The sequence below is a fragment of the Carassius gibelio genome, chromosome A24, assembly GCF_023724105.1.
Source record: "Carassius gibelio isolate Cgi1373 ecotype wild population from Czech Republic chromosome A24, carGib1.2-hapl.c, whole genome shotgun sequence".
Taxonomy (NCBI): domain Eukaryota; kingdom Metazoa; phylum Chordata; class Actinopteri; order Cypriniformes; family Cyprinidae; genus Carassius; species Carassius gibelio.
This window is the reverse complement of record NC_068394.1, coordinates 1,271,174-1,289,221: the sequence shown is the minus strand read 5'-3', so window position 1 is coordinate 1,289,221 and position 18,048 is coordinate 1,271,174. Positions and strand designations below refer to the sequence as shown.

Sequence of the window (18,048 nt, the reverse complement as noted above, 5' to 3'; positions counted from 1 at the left end):
TTATTTTTGTAAGGGTTGTGATATGCACATCTTTTTTGTTGAAGAAATTATAAAGCCTGTGTCATCTATAGCAACAAGGTGTCCAAAAATGTAAGATTAAGTGAAAATTTGAATGAAATGTTTGGTCAGTAGCCTAAACAAGGATTTGATCGTCCTGTAAGTTTAACAGAAGCAATCACATGGCATTTGTAATAACATGTACATAACATGTACATAACAAGTGGCAAATATCCAAATCTTTGGAAAGAATCTAAAATTATTCCATTACTTAAAAAGGGAAAAACAGACTTTTTAGGTTCTAATTGCAGACCAATTAGCATACTTCCAATTTTGAGTAAGCTTTTAGAGAAGATTACCTTCAAGCAAATTTTACAATATTTTAGTACAAATGGATTACTTGCCAATGCTCAACATGCCTATCGACCAGGACACTCCACAAGTACTGCTCTTATACATATGACAGATGAATGGTTAGCATGTCTAGATAATAAGAAACTGGTTGGTGCTGTTTTAATTGATTTTACAGCAGCCTTTGATGTCATTGACCATGATATTCTTATGGCTAAACTAAAATGTTATGGTTTTTCATTGACAGCCCTTAATTGGATGGGAAGCTATCTTTCTAATAGAAAACAGAGAGTGTTTTATAATGGATCTTTTTCAGATGCTAAAAATACTTATTGTGGTGTTCCACAAGGAAGTTGCTTAGGTCCTTTATTGTTTTCTATTTTTATAAATGATTTACCATATGTTGTTAATAATGCTAATATAGTTATGTATGCAGATGACTCTACAATGTTTTCTGCAGCACATTCTTCAGCTGAACTAAAGAAAAATTTGAGTGATGAGCTTTTAACAATTTCTAAATGGGTTCAAATTAACAAATTAATTTTAAATATAGAAAAAACTAAATGCATAATTTTTAGCCAAAAATACAATATTTCTAGGGCTGCAGATTTGAATTTATTTATTGATGGGACGCCAGTGGAACAAGTAACAGATGTTACTTTGTTGGGCGTGATACTTGACAATACATTGTCCTGGTCCAAACATATAGATCATATAGTAAGCAGCATGGGTAAAGGTATAGCAGTAGCCAGGAAATGTTCTGCATTTATTTCGTCTTTGGTTTTAAAAGATGTGGTGCAGTCAATAGTTTTATCGCATCTTGAGTACTGCCCTATAATATGGTCAAGTGCATCAGAAAAGCACTTAAAAAAACTTCAGATTGTTCAGAATAGAGCAGCTAGGTTGGTGCTCCATTATCAATTTCAGGCCAGTGTTGCTGATATGCATAGAAAATTATCATGGCTTTTAGTGAAGGACAAATTACATTTACGAGTGTTGGTATATTTTTATAAGGTAATCAAGTATCACACACCATGTTTTTTCTTTGAAAGGCTTGTTTATGTTGGTTTTAGACACGATCATAAAACACGTCAAGTGAGTAAGTCTCAACTGTTTTTACCATGTCCACAATCAAATTTGCTGAAAAAGACTGTATTTTATCGTGGCTCTGCTGCTTGGAATGTTGTTCCTATAAATATACGTAAAAGTAATTCAACACATGTGTTTAAAAGAAATTGTGTAAACATGTTGTTAAAGGTATAGACGTACTTCTGTTTGTGCTACTACTATTAATATGTATGGGTATAGTTTTGTGATGTGACTGGATTAGCAATTGTATTTTTGTTATTATTTTATTTGTTTGAATGATTTTTTGTATTGTGCAACTCTGTGGACCCCAGGAAGATTAGCAACCACTTTGTGGAAGCTAATGGGGATCCAAATTAACAATAAACAATGTACATAACATTGTTTATTTTGTATTTGCCTACATTATGTATTGCAACAGTTTTATTTTTAAGTCTGTTTTTATAGCAACAACAACAACACAAATATTACAGTATATTAATACTTTGTAAATTATTAGAGTTTGGGGATCACAAATCATGTGAATCAGTTTGGGAGTTCAAAGCGGATTCGCGAATCATTTGAGTCAGTTTGGGGATCGCGAATCATTTGAGTCAGTTTGGGAGTTCGGAGCGGGATCGCGAATCATTTGAGTCAATTATGGGGATCGCGAATCATTTGAATCAGTTCGGGAGTTGGTAGTGGGATCGCGAATCATTTGAGTCAGTTTGGGAGTTTGGAGCGGGATCGCGAATCATTTGAGTCGGTTATGGGGATCGCGAATCATTTGAATCAGTTCGGGAGTTCGTAGCGGGATCGCGAATCATTTGAGTCAGATCGGGAGTTCGGAGCGGGATCGCGAATCATTTGAGTCAGTTATGGGGATCGCGAATCATTTGAGTCAGTTTGGGAGTTCAAAGCGGGTTCGCGAATCATTTGAGTCGGTTTGGGGATCGCGAATCATTTGAGTCAGTTTGGGAGTTCTTAGCGATCGCGAATCATTTGAGTCAGTTATGGGGATCGCGAATCATTTGAATCAGTTCGGGAGTTCGTAGCGGGATCGCGAATCATTTGAGTCAGTTATGGGGATCGCGAATCATTTGAGTCAGTTTGGGAGTTCAAAGCGGGTTCGCGAATCATTTGAGTCTATTTGGGGATCGCGAATCATTTGAATCAGTTCGGGAGTTCGTAGCGGGATTGCGAATCATTTGAGTCAGTTTGGAAGTTCGGAGCGGGTTCGCGAATCATTTGAATCAGTTCGAGAGTTCGGAGCGGCTTCGTGGATCATTTGAATCAATTCGAGAGTTCGGAGCGGGTTCGCAAATCATTTGAGTCAGTTCGGGAGTTCAAAGCGGGTTCGTGAATCATTTGAGTCAGTTTGGGGATCGCAAATCATTTGAATCAGTTCGGGAGTTCGGAGCGGGGTCACAAATAACAAAAGATTTGCGCTCTTAAATTGTAAAATTGGCCATAACCTTTAATTCGTTGCTGCCAACTGGGGTGGCAGCAGGGGTGGCAAGGCTTTCTTTTATAAATACATACACACACACACACACACACACATATATATATATATATATATATATATATATATATATATATATATATATATAAATATATATATATATATATATATATATATAATACAATATTAATTATTAAATAATTATTAAATGGTACCCAATATAATATAATTTTATATTATACAAAATAATACAATATAATATAATCAAGCAGTGATAGTGGAAAATAAAATAAAATGTAAAATAATAATAATAATAAGTAACAATTATAAAATAAATAAAATAAACTATGCTAATATTATGAATGAATATTACTATAATTTAACCAGTAGATGAGATAAATCTGATCCGTCGTGCTGTTTGTGGTGGTGATGTGCATCTGTCTGTCTCAGGTGCCTTCTCAGGTGTGTCTAATATCTTCAGTTTTTGGGGTGACAGTCGGGGGAGGCAGTATCAGGAGGTGCCCCGCTGCAGTCTCCCGTCGCCCTCCGTGTATCCCAGCATGCATCTGTGCAGCATCAGCCGCCAGCAGCGCAGCCAGATGGAGACACGACTGGAGCTGCTTCAGAAACAGCTCAACAGGTCTCTGTCACACACCTGTGTCCTCACACACACACCTTCAGTGGAGCTGCATTCACACCTGTGTGTGTGTGTGTGCGTGTGTGTGTGTGTGTGTTCAGACTGGAGAGTCGCATGTCTGCAGACATCGGTGCGATCATGCAGCTGCTGCAGAAGCAGATGATGCTGGTTCCTCCGTCCTACAGCAGTGTTTCGTCTCCGCCACAGACGTCTGTGTTCCCCGAGACGCTGGTGGAGTCCAGAACACCTGCTTCTCTCTCACAGGTGACACACGGGACGAGCTAGGATCATAGATACTGCTGACGTGTTAGAGGATATAGCAGCATATTCAATTCAAATAAATAATAGTCAGAATCAGAAAGAGCTTGATACACACACAAGGAATTTCGTCTTGGTGTCAGTCCATTACATACATTATTTTATTTCTAAAAAAAATTCTAGTCACAGTTCTGTGTCATTCTATTCAGTCCATTAAGAGGTGCTAAAATAATTAATTTATTTATTTGCATTTTATAAGATATAATTTGTATTATTTTATATTTATTTAATATAAAATAATTTTATATTTAATATATATTATTTATATTTATATTTATATTTATTTTTATGTTAATTATATATGTGTATATATATATATATATATATATATATATATATATATATATATATATATATATATATAGTTATGAATTTATGGTGTGTACAATAAAAATGTATAAAATAGAAATAATTTTAAAAAATTATATATATAAAAAAATACATAATATATAAAAATAATAAAATGAAATATATATAATACAATATTTAATAAATTATTAAACGGCATCCAATATAATATAATCAAACAGTAATGGTATACAAAAAAATAAAATGTAAAATATAATAATAATAAATAACAATTATAAAATAAAAAATGCTATTTATATTCTGAATTAATATTAATATTATTATAATTCTTAAAAAAAAAAAAAAAAAAAAAAATATATATATATATATATATATATATATATATATATATATATATATATATACACACACACATACATTACATTTAAATTAATGTTTTGGCTGAGCAAATACTAGTAGTTACTGTAGTTGTGGTGTTAATGAATCATAAGTGCAATCTCTGCTCTGTTTTCTCCTCCAGTCCTGTGAGTTTCTCAGCAGCTCGTCGGAGCACCATCCTGCGGTCAGCATCGCTCCTCGTCCTCATCCTCATCCTCATCCTCATCCTCATCCTCATCCTCATCCTCGTCCTCATCCTCGTCCTCATCCTCATCCTCATCCTCGTCCTCGTGTGGGATTCTCCAGCCTCGGATCCCGGCTGGAGCTCGATCCGGACCCAGACGTCCACCGTCGCTTCTCTCTGCAGGAGCCGCACACATCCCTGAGCTCTGAGACGCCTCAGAAACACTAGAGACACAGAGGAGATCACACCCTCTCAAACAAATAATGATGATCAAGTAGCCATTATGACCTGCACTGAATCTCTGGATCTTTCTCTTCACGTCTGCAGTGCTTCCAGACTGACTGAACTCGTTAGTGTTAGCTGGCCTAACAGAGGAATATCATTATAACAGTCACAATGAGTGTGTGTCCTGTCACTGTCCTGTGTGTTGATGAAGAAGGCGGAGCCTCAAGCCCCGCCCAAGCACACTGGATTGGCCGGATGGGGTGATTGGCGGGTGTTTAAACCAATGCCGTTCCTGATGAAGCATATCATGTGTTCTGACTCTGAATGAAGAATATGCAACGAGTCGAGCGCGTCACGTCCCACTTGGCTTCGGTTCGTTTGTTTTCTAGCTTTTATTTTGTTTTTTTATAGTTAGAATATACTGTATTAGCTTTAGCAATACTGAGTCCTTTAAACCACAAACAAAACCAAATAATGTAGATTTGGGTTCAAATGTTTTTGTTAATTATTATTTGGTACATTTATGAGCTTTTGAACTTGACAATGAATTGGTTTTGGTTTTTCATTGATGTGTGGAACAATAATAAAAAAAAATAATAATTTAAATATGCTCTTAAAAGTGATAATAAACACTTCCAATATTAAGCAATTTATTTTACATAAATATAAAGTTATTATATTTAATTGACTATAATATTTAATCTGTACGTGAATCATGACCACGATTGTATCGTTCATGAATTATGAGTTATGTTTTGTTAATCCCAAATATTATATCTAATTTAAATTGAACTGGTAAAGTGTGTCTGTGTCAATGTGAAGCTCTAGCATTAAATAACAATCGTCACGTTTATCTAGTTTATATGTTTTATTCATTTCAATGTTATTAGTGTCTCCATAAATTCAGTCTTTTCACCATCATCTCACAATAACATACAGATCAGATTTGACCAAAGTAATAACCAAATCTATTATATATTATTATAGCTCTGATTATTCTTAATGATGATTCACTAGATTATAATTCATTATTCATTATTATGATTTTTTTAAAGCATTGTAAATTAAAGCCAACAAATACTGCTTTTAATGTATAATTATTAAGAAATGTATATTTAATTAGTTTTGAAACTCAGTAAATATCAATAATAATACAAAAAAACTTTAAATGAGCTCTTAAGCATGTGATAATAAACACTGAATCTCACATAAATACACACAAAAAAAATAAATAATATATATATATATATATATATATATATCTTCAGCTGGTTACATAGATCTGAAGCCAAGGGCATCATCTTTAAACACAGAGAACAAGAAATGTACCATAATCTATGTGATTATGAAACAGGCTTAAAGGACATCTTCTTGTATGTACATATTTTTCAATCTTTTTTATGATTTAATTTATTTTGGTAATTCGTTTACACTGGATTGCAATTTTCTCCTTCCCTCTTTTTTTTCTTTTTCTTTTTTTTTTTTTTTTTTTGCTGTACATAAGGAAGTCTTGTACAGAAACGAATTCTTGGCATCCCTATAGCCACAGACACTATGCAGAATTGCATTTCCTCGGCATGCTTCGAAATGCAAAACAAAACAAAAAAAAGAGTTATATATATATATATAATACTGTATAGGAACTCTTAATAAGTTTATATATATATCATGTCATGTTCTTCAGCGTGTGGAGGGATGGACACAGAGACGTCTGGAATCATGTCGAAACGAGCTGAAGAAATCACACAGACTCCAGAAAGTCCTGATTGTGTTATAAACAGTTGACTTTATAAAGTTTGAAAATATTTATTTCAATAAACTTCTTTGAAAACAACTGAAATGACTGTGCTTTTCTCTCTTTTTTTTTCATTGCAAAACATATTATTATATACATTAATTAATAATTCATTTGATTAAGATGATGTAGGTGATTTTAGTGATTAGTAATAATAATATGCACCTTTCCATCTGATCTTTATTTTTTTTATTTGAGATGTAAAACTAAATTAAATCACATTTTAAGTTTAAAAATAAATTCGTTTTAAATTAAATTAAATTAAATTAAGTCTCAGTACAAAAAAAAAATACATCTTAACATCTTTAATTTTAAGTTTTAATAAAAGGAAAGATATTTAAGGTTTGCTTATTAAATTAACACTTTACAATGAGGCTCCATTTGTTAACATTAGTTAACATGAACTAACAATAAAAACAAATTGTAAAGCATTTACTAATATCAATTCATATTAATTTCAATATTTACTAATACATTATTAAAATCCAGAATCGAATCTGTCAAAATGAATTGACCTGATCTGATTAAATTATAATTTAATTTATATATTGCTCATTGTTGTGTAATATTGCTTATTGCATTCATTGTTAACTTATACACCTTATTGTAAAATATTACCGCATTACCACAGCTGCAGTTATTAAAAAGCATCTTTAAACATTTTTTTTTTTAATAATCAAGTGGATTATGGATTATGCTCTCATCTTTGTTTAGATAATTATACACCAAATCTATTAATAAACTAATTTTATTTCTAGAGACTCACATTAAGCCATCACAAAACAGATTAAACTATTTCGTTTAAAAATAAAGTCAAATACGTTTGATTTGTCCACTAGATGGCGACCTTTAACCATCAGAAAAATCTCAGCTTTGATTTATAAATTGATTTCTTCATGCAGTGATCTGGATATTGTTTATTATGCAAAAATATCAGAGTACGTGAGTAAAAATAAAAATGCGGTGGGTTTAGTAGTTTTCTCCTTAATATTTCACATTCATGAGACAATATTTAACTTAAACCGTCATATTATTTTGTATTACATCTTTTACTATTATTTAGAATTTATGCATCTGCAATTAAGTCAGCAACTGATGAATTTTTGAAAAGAGATACAAAGATAAATAAATATTAAAATAAAATAATAACGATAAAAATAAATAAATAAATATCACATTGTTCTTGATTCACATTGGCTCGCTATTGGCCGTTAAAAGTAATAGAAGTCACTGATTGGACGCGCCGCGTGTGTATCAAAAGTGCGACGGTTGGACATGCGGCACCAGACGCTGTGATTGGAGGACACCGCTGTCCGTCTATAGTTTCTGGCCTGCGATTGGCTGAGAGTTTCAGAGGGCGGCGTCTTGCGCGTGCGGTCAGTCAAGAGCGCAGGGCGGATCAACGCGAGGCCGAGACACCGACACACGCGCGAGAAACTCTTGGAAATCAACGCAAACGGTGAGAATAAACTCGTTAAAGTGTGTAAACTCGTCTTCGCGGTGAAGTCGGTACGTAGAGAGAGTGACGCGGGAGCGCGCGCCGTGGTCGGTTTGCGCGGGTCAGTGACGCGGCTGAAGTGAGTGTTTCTTGACAGTTAAAATCACTCCGAATACGATCAGATTGATTGATTAAGATTGATTAAGATGCTGCTGCTGATTGCAAGTCAGTTCAAGCCTCTAACTCTAGTTCTTGTGTATTTGTGAGTAAAGTTGTCCTTGAATGTGTTCGTGTGGCCTGTCAGGTTGAAATGTTGACCACAGGACGTTATTAAACATTCAGTGTTTCCTTTGTTTTCTGATAATGGGTAATTCTGATGTATTTTTATTTTTAGCAGAATGAGTTTCTGTGGATGTGAACCGGTTTCTGTCCATAAGCTTATTTGTCATGAGTCTGTGGAGTTTGTTGTGTGTTTGAGCTGAATCACATATGATCCATCTGATGAGGATTTAGATGTGACGCAAACATCAACGGATTACACACACACACACACACACACACACACACACGTTTGTTTTTGTGTAAAGTGTATTCATCCCATAAGCGTAATGGTTTTTATACTGTAGAAACTGTATATTCTATGGCCCTTCACCAACCCTACACCTAACCCTAACCCTCACAGGAAACTTTGTGCATTTTTACTTTCTCAAAAACCTCATTCTGTATGATTTATAAGTGTTTTGAAAAATGTCTTTATTTCCTTGTCATGCATTCACTGTTGCATGCTCCTCTGCAACACATTTAGATATTCAGGTAATCTCAATCGTAGACTTTTTCAACAACGAGTTTTGTGATCATTTTATGTTGTTTAGATAATTTTACGTGTCTAAAATCAAAGATAAGTAAAAATGCTGAAGGCTTTGGACATACAGATGTTTCTCAGGCATCTTATTTGTATGTTTTAGATGCAGATGAGTTTGTTTCTTCATCAGGTTTGGAGAAATGTAGCATTGCATCAGTGTCTCATCAAGGGATGCTCTGCAGTGAATGGGTGCCGTCAGAATGAGAGTCTGATAAAAACATCACAATAATCTTAAGAAGACAAAAGCTGAAACGAATCCAGCATTAACACGATTTTAACTTCAACTCATTGCTTCTGGGTAAAATATGACCTTTTATCAGCTGTTTAGACTCTCATTCTGACGGCACCCATTCACTGCAGAGCATCCATTGATGAGACACTGATGCAATGCTACATTTCTCCAAACCTGATGAAGAAACAAACTCATCCTGACCCGAGTCTGACCTTGATCCGACAGTGAACAGTTGTATTGTAATTATCTAAACAAAGATTAATATACACAGTAACAAATGCATCGCTCATTGTTAATTAATCATAGTTGGTGCATTAACTAATGGGACCTCATTGTATCATTGTGTCTGTGTCGTGTAACCGAGCACAGGCCGTTTATCATGTAAATGAGTCCGCAGATCAGCCAATATTCAGTTACACCTCGCAGGCGAGTTTATGAATGCATGCGTATTGTTTATGAATCACTTATTTGAATGTGTTACCTTGAATTCCTTGAATAGGTCTGATCCATGTCCTTGTGTGATTCAGGGGTAGTTCAGTTTTATCATCTGCGCACTCAAATAGATCATAAACTGTCATACTCGTTACGTGCATGAGGAAGTGAAAGGAGAAGGGGTTTTTGACATGAGATACAGTTGTAGGAGCTTCTTTTGTGTGTGTGTGTGTGTGTGTGTGTCAGATTGTTTACAAGGAAGAGATTGACGTTTCAGGGATTTGATACGGGAGTCTTCTGAGAGACTTCTGCTCCAGTGAAGGTGTAAATAAAACAGCCTGAGGACGTGTGTGTGTGTGTGTGTGTGTGTGTGAGGACCGCTGAGTCACAAAACCCCCAAAAACACACACACTTGTGTCTTGCTGTCTAGTGCATATATAGATATAATATTAGATATGAATCTAAAAGAATAGCACATTCGAATGATTTCTGAAGGATCATGTGATGCTGATGTCGCAGGAATAAATTAGCCTACATCTTATAATATAAAATGGCATGAATTTTTCACATTACTGTTTTTACTAATAATAAGTTTTTGGTGTAAATGTTGTGATATGTTTGTTTGGCTCAGTTTCTTGATTTTTGGCGGTTTGCATGTGTGCTGTTTAATCTAATTTGGTGGTGGTTTGTGGTTCTTTGTTTTTAATGGAATTGTGGGCGGAGCTACGGAGGGTCTCATGAATAATGTATTAGTAAAGTGAGAGAGGAGTGGTGTTTTTCTGACAGCCCAGATATAATATACAGCTCATTTCATTAACCAGGATTTGACTTGATCTAAACTGCTTGTAATGTGACCATTTATGCTTTAGTTTGACATAACTTATCATTAAAAAAAAATATATATATTTTTTTTATTTTTAATTTAATATTTAAAAAAAAATGATATATATATTTTATTGTATTAGTTTTTAATTTTTTGTTATCGCATGTAAATGTTATTTACTTTTTTATAAATTTAAACCAAATAAATTTCAACTAATTTCTTCCCCCTAAATATTCTTTTTTTTTTTTTTTTTTATAATTTTTTTTTATCCATTTGTTTGTATCAGTTCTCAAAGGCGTTAACTAACTTCACATTGTACATTTATTGGGTCATGTTAATAATAAATGATTAATAATGTTAGTTTCTATTTCTCTTTCCAAAACAAATGCATTGTATTTTATCATGTATTCACAATTTTGAACATAATTATAAGAGCATATTTGGGCATAAAACAAAAATCAGCCTCTTTTTATTTTTATTTTTTTAACTAATGCATGTCTAGTTTTTCTTTGAGAGATCGTAGCGGAGATTTCAGACTGAAGTGAATGAGACCTGTCTTCACGACTTCCACAAAGTCCTCAGTCGATTGCAACGAACCGCTTAAACTCAGAAAACCCTTTTCAGTAAACCCTTACAAATAACACTGAATGTTGTTCTAATGTTAAAGGTCTGTTGTGGCTGGTCCCTGCTCGTGACGGTTTATTCTGACCACGCAGACAGAACCTCATCTGATAGTCGTATATAAAGAGCAGTTACTGTTTATCTGGGACAAACAGATCCTTTAAAGATAATAAAGTGAATGAACTTTGAAGCGTGCAGCATTCCTGTTATATTCGGTTGAGGTTGAACTGTGTTTATCACTGCATCAGAGAATTACCTGATCTTTGCTTTACTTTCACCGTCCTGAAAGAAACAGACGAAACAAATGTGTAAATCTGTTCGGAAGGAAAATGCTCCATTATGCTAATGTCTGTTAATATTTATGTCCACTTGAGACTGAAGCGCATGAGTGTGTGTGTGTGTGTGTGTGTGTGTGTGTGTGTGATTGAGTGTTTGAATTACTGCTCTCGGGGAATTTTCTCACTATTCCGTCCCTTGTTGTATCTCATCAGCGAGGAGACACACCTAAACTGGAAAAAAATTAATAAATCAAAGTGGATTTTATGAGGCACATCTCCAGAACTGCTCTGAGAGTGAAACTAGCGTCACATCACATACACAGAACTGTAAAGGGATTCACGGCAACCCGTCAAAATAAAAGTCCTGTTTAGTTTAAAGACAAGTGTTTGCCAGAAATGTTCAGCAGAATGTACATGGTCTACTAAAAGAATCAAACATTATTTTTTTAAGGTTGAAGTCACACAACATTTCTTCCATGTTTTATTTTTAATAGTAAATCCCCTTTGTTTACCAAAAAGTTAAGTTTGCTTAATTTTCAATAATGAAAAGATAAATTAAATGAATGTTTTATGCCTTTATTTGATAAACAGAAACATGCAAATACACAGCAGAATTTCTGAGGGAGAAAAACATTTCATAAGGTTATTTTAAGATTTGTTTTATTTTTATAAATATAAATAAGTTGTTTTGATGCCTTTAGATAATTAGACATGCTAAAACACAGAATTAGGAAACAATAAAACATGGTGAATAAAAAATAAACCCTTTCATAAGTCCATAAATATGTAATTTCTGTAAAACTTTGAATACATTGATGTGAAAATGTTTTATGATTTTAATGAATCAGACGTGCTTTTTGATTTAATACAACCTAATTTAACCATGAAAAAAATTGGAATCCAGAAAAATTGGATTTGGGAAAAAAATAAACCGGATTTTCATAGGGCCCTATATTTGTGTCTGTAGATTTGAGTTAATAAATAAATCTGAAGCCTGTTAGTTTGCAGAAACTTGCAGACGCCAAACTTTACAGTTTCCTTCCTGTATTCTGAAGGTTTTTATAGACGGGTTTCCTTTACATGTCATTTTCCCCTTGATTCATTGAAAAAAAAAAAAAAATCTGATGTTTAAAATATTTTATGATTTATGATTTAAGTGTTAAAAGATGTATTACTATTCTTAGTGCATATTTAATTAAAAAAAAAAAAATGCATGCATATTTAGATAATGTTTAAATAATGCATTAACATTTAAACAACAGGAAGTATGGCGATCTCGATTAGTTTAGAATTTTTAAAATCCCTATATATAGTCTTTTCTCAAACCCTGGTTCTGTGTATGATGATGTGTTGAGCTGTTTATTCTCTCATTAACACACAGGAGTGATATGTTTCTGTATGCAGATGAAGTATATATCTGTGGACATACACACACATGCACTGCTGGGTTCTGGAGAGAAGTGGAAGAGAACGTCAGATGCTTTGTCTGAACCGGCTCTGTAAAGACAAGTGAGACCGTGTTGAGTTTCAGGCCTGGCCGTGTGTTTCATAAAGATATCAGTAAAAAAGACACAGTTTGAGTCTCATATCATTAAAGAGGAAGAGCTCAAGAGGAATCACTTTTGTCTTCAGCAATCAGAGGATGGCAGAATCTGGTCCTTGTTCTTGCAGACTTTTACCAAGTGTTTTGAAATGCATTACATTTCTAAAAACTGAGAGACAGACACACACGCACTCACACATACACACTCTTACTCTCTCTCACACACACACACACACACACAAACACAAACACTCACTCTCTCTCTCTCTCTCTCTCTCTCTCTCTCACACACACACACACATACACACACTCTCACTCTCACACACACACACACACACACACACACATACACACACTCTCACTCTCACACACACACACACAAACACACACTCTCTCTCTCTCTCTCTCTCTCTCTCACACACACACACACATACACACACTCTCACTCTCACACACACACATACACACACTCTCACTCTCACACACACACACACACAAACACAAACACTCACTCTCTCTCTCTCTCTCTCTCTCTCACACACACACACACATACACACACTCTCACTCTCACACACACACACACACACACATACACACACTCTCACTCTCACACACACACACACAAACACACTCTCTCTCTCTCTCTCTCTCTCTCTCTCTCTCTCTCACACACACACACACACATACACACACTCTCACTCTCACACACACACAATTTTCAATTCAATTCAAATGAGCTTTATTGGCATGACTGTGAAACAGCACAATGTTGCCAAAGCAATAAACAGTGAACAAGTTATACAGATATATAGATGTACAGATATGTAGATAAAAAAAAAAAGAAAAAAAAAGAAAGAATAATAATAATAATTATATTAAAAAAAAAAAAAATTAAAAAAAAAATATTCATGTCAATATTGTACATATATAATCACAAAAAAAATTAGTGGATACAGGGTAAATAATTACAGAGAGCATTGCTGAAGAACAGGAGTTTAGTTTTTGTCCCTCATGATGTGACAGGAGGACACGTATTGCGCTGCGAGCTGGACACACTTTTCTTTCTCTCCCAAAATATAACTGAGTTTGTCTATGTCGCTTGCTTGCCTGAATTCAGGCACAATTTGAGCTATTAGGGTAAAGTAGTGGTCTCTAATGTGTTCATATTTAGTGCAGTGTGTGAGGAAGTGCAGCTCGTCCTCTACGAGTCCCTCTGTGCAGTGAGGACACAGTCGGAGCTCTCTCTCTCTCCAGCTGTGTTTGTGTCGGCCCGTCTCCACACACAGACGGTGATCACTCAAACGATACTTCGTCAGGAGCTTTCTCTTACTATAGTCCTTAATTTTGATCAAGTAAGGTGCCAATTGATAGCTAGTCTTTAATCTATAGAAGTATTTTAATTTATTAATTTGTTCTACTTTGATCTGCCAATCATGGATGTATTCTTCCTGGGTTAGTTTTCCAATTTCTTTAACTTTTGCGTGTCTTAATTGAATGGTTGAGCGGAGTTGGTGTTTTCCCACTAAATGGTGCATGGGGTCACTCTCTGGGTGTCCTGTCCTGTACATAAGAGCGCAGTGATGGTAATCATCTGTCCGTGTGTCTGATAGATGGAACCAGAACTTGGCTGTTCTCTTCTGGATTTCTGCTAGAAGAGGGAATCTGCCCAGTTCTGCCCTGCAGCCGAGACTAGGGGCGTTTCTGTGAAGTCCCAGGATGTTCTTGCAGAACTCCAGGTGGAACATTTCAGTGGGTCTTTTATCCCAAGATGTGTAATTTAATTTAAATTTGGGGCCCCAGATCTCACAACCGTATAGAAGAATTGGTTTGATGATGCTGTCGAAGATTTTTAGCCATAATTTAATAGGTGGGTTGAATTTGAACAAAGATTTCCTAATAGTGTAATAAGCCCTGCGTGCCTTATCAGTCAGATGTTTTATTGCCAGGTCAAATTGACCAGAAGCTGAGATAGTGAGACCCAAATAATTATAACACGTCACATGATTAAGAAGTGTTCCCCCGATTGCAAAACTATATTTTTTGTCAGTAATGCGAGGCTTTTTCTGAAAGATGATAATTTTGGATTTCTCCATGTTGATTGGTAAGGCCCAGTCTCTACTGTAATCTTCTAATAGTGAGAGGCTTTGGTGTAGCCCCTCTTCATGAGGTGACAAGAGCAGAAGATCGTCAGCGTACAGGAGACATTTGATTTCTCTGCCCTCGAAGGTCAGACCAGGACAAGGGGACTTCTCAAGTGCTGATGCCAGTTCATTAATATAGATATTAAACAGAGTCGGGCTGAGGCTACAGCCTTGACGCACTCCTCTGTTCTGACTGAAATAATCAGTCCGTCTGTCGTTGATCTTGACACAGCATTTGTTCCCGTTGTATATGTCCTTTATGATGTCATATGTCTTTCCTCCTATTCCGCTTTGAATCAGTTTTAGAAAAAGTCCATTGTGCCATACTGAATCAAAGGCTTTTTTAAAATCAATGAAGCAGCCAAATATTTTTCCTTGTTTTGTTTGATGAACATATTTGTCTATGAGTGTGTGGAGTGTGTAAATATGATTTGAAGTTCTCTGTTTTGGCATAAATCCAATTTGACAATTGTTTAAAATCTTGTGTTCTTGGATGAACTGAATTAATCTGTCATTGATGATGGAGCAGAATAGTTTTCCGAGGTTACTGCTCACTGTGATGCCTCTATAATTATTTGGGTCATACTTCTCACCTTGTTTAAAAATTGGGGTTATCACGTTCTCTTTCCAGATCTCAGGAAAGTGTCCAGATTTTAATAAGAGATTGAATAATGTTAGGATAGCAAGTCTCAGTTTGGGGCTGCTGTGTTTCAGCATTTCATTAGAAATTCCATCTAAGCCACTTGATTTCTTATTTTTGAGGGATTTCATCTTCTCTGTCAGTTCAGGTAATTCTATGGGTTTGTCTAAATGATCGAGCTGGTCTTTTCTCGTGAATTCCAGGTTATTTAATTGGGAGGTCAGATGTTTTTGGGCGAGGGTTGGTTCGTTTAGAGAATAGAGTTTTCTGAAATGTTCAGTCCAGATCTTTGGGTCATAGATGGGAAGGTGTTTGGCCTCTTTGGATTTATCTAAATTATTCCATAAATCCCAAAAATAATTTTGATCGATTGCTTCTTCAATTTTGTTTATTTTAATTTTGATGTGGTCAGTTTTCTTCTGTATTAATAGTGACTTGTATAGTTTAAGTGTTTCTTGATATGTGGCTCGTATTTGTTGGTTTGCAGGGTCTCTGTGCTTTTTATTTGATAATGATCTTAATTCTTTTCTTAGTTTTTGGCAATCTTTATCAAACCAAGCATCTTTAGCGGTTTCTTTTTTACATCGGTAATTCTTTCTTTTTCTGAGGGCTTTTCTGACCACTGTAGAAAAGATTTGAGTTAACTGTTTAGTTGCTGAATTGATACTTCTCTTTTCTACACTAAATGTAGTCAGGAGGAATGAGTCGATCATGTTCTCAGTGTGGGTGCTGTGGAGCGCAGCTTCATACTGGGCAGGACTGTCTTTACTCCATATAAATTTGGGGGGGAGTGGATATAATTGAACTTTCTGTTCTAAAGATGGCGGATGATTCCCTGACCTGTTGAGACTGATGACTATGTGACTGTGGTCTGATAATGGCAGCTGTGGCATCACTGTGAAATAGTTGATCTGACTCTGGTCTAGATCTGTGATGGCGTAATCTACCGTGCTGCTGCCCAGATGTGAGCTGTATGTACATCGGCCCAGAGAGTCACCCTTCATTCTGCCATTCACTATGTACAGGCCCAGGCTTTTGCAGAGCTGCAGGACTTGCTTTCCATGTCTGTTAATCGTGTTGTCATAATTCTGCCGTGTTTTGGTAAAACCTTTTTTCTGATGATTAAGTGAACTGTTAATATATTTGTCCCCATCAGAGCTGATGTAGTCCTGTTCCTTCCCCGTTCTGGCGTTCAGATCCCCCATTAATAGAACCGAACCTCTAGACTGGAAGTAATTGATCTCTGATTGTAGGATTGAGAAGATGTCTTCATTATAATAAGGCGACTCATATGGGGGGATATATGTGGAACACAGGTACAGGTCCTCATCTAAACACAAAATCTCTTTTTGAATTTTTATCCAAATGTGTGTTTTTCCCTTTTTCATGGGCTGAATATACTGCTGCAGATGGTCTTTAAACCAGACTATGATTCCTCCTGAATCTCTTCCGTTCCTAACCTCAGGCTGTTTGATTGAGGGGATGCGCAGCTCTCTGTAGTGTGAAGGGGGGGAGGTTTTACCGTCTAAACGACTCCATGTCTCAAGTAAAATAATTATATCTGAACTATGTACAGCGTTAATAAAATCAGGATTAGAGCTTTTCTCTCCAAAAGCTGAAGAGAACATCCCTTGAATATTATAACTAGTTATTTTAAACGATGACATTGGGAAGTATTGCATTTACCAGAATAATGTATGAATTCATGACCAAATCATGTTTTGAAATATAAATTCATCAATAAAAAATAAAAAAATAAAAATATATATATATATAAATATATAAGTGAATGAGTTTTACAATTGTCAAATTTGAAAGTAAACAAGTAGAAATGAGTGAAATAAAAGTAATTAAGAAGTAATGATCATTTTAACTCCAGACACAGTGTAAGTAGTTAAGCTAGTAGGTTGTCACAGATCATTTTGAGCATGTTTTTGATCTGGATAAGGTCTCTGGAGTCTGTTCTAGCTCGTCCTGCTGCTACAGCGGCGTAGCTGTCTGACTGAAGCACTCTTACCCTCTCCTCGTGATCACCGAGCGTCTTCGGAGGGGGACGCAGCGCTGTCTCCTTGATGCTCTTAGCAAACAGTCTCATTCCCTCTCGATGGATGTGGACGTGGTCATATAGATGCTCATGGGTGATGCGCTGATGGTCAGCTATGTGGACATTTGTCATTGAAGCACAGATGCCAGCTATCTTCTCATTGATGGAGTTGATGATGTTTTGTGGCACGTCTCTGCGAGGTAGAAGGGTCGAGATGATGATTTTGGCTCTGGGGTAGATCCTGCTAGCTGTTTGCACTACGTTGGTCA

General features: G+C 35.5%; 2 protein-coding genes across 14 annotated transcripts in view; both read left to right on the top strand.

Moving 5' to 3' along the window:
• LOC127946297 (potassium voltage-gated channel subfamily H member 2-like) overlaps positions 1-6,763 on the top strand; it is a 111,488-nt gene extending 104,725 nt beyond the window's left edge. Inside the window, exons 13-15 of the mRNA XM_052542763.1 lie at positions 3,329-3,518; positions 3,617-3,779; positions 4,663-6,763. Of these exons, the coding sequence (XP_052398723.1) occupies positions 3,329-3,518; positions 3,617-3,779; positions 4,663-4,932 (623 nt within the window). The 3' untranslated portion in view covers positions 4,933-6,763. The remainder of the gene's footprint in view (positions 1-3,328; positions 3,519-3,616; positions 3,780-4,662) is intronic.
• A 1,263-nt stretch (positions 6,764-8,026) lies between these two features.
• LOC127946298 (microtubule-associated protein 4) overlaps positions 8,027-18,048 on the top strand; it is a 48,925-nt gene continuing 38,903 nt past the window's right edge. For 9 of the 13 annotated variants that reach the window (XM_052542779.1, XM_052542771.1, XM_052542773.1 and 6 more), the window contains exon 1: positions 8,027-8,183. The gene's annotated coding sequence lies outside the window, so the exon portion shown is untranslated. Of the gene's footprint in view, positions 8,388-18,048 lie in introns of all 13 variants that reach the window. The other 4 variants (XM_052542768.1, XM_052542767.1, XM_052542766.1 and 1 more) reach the window with 3 other exon arrangements.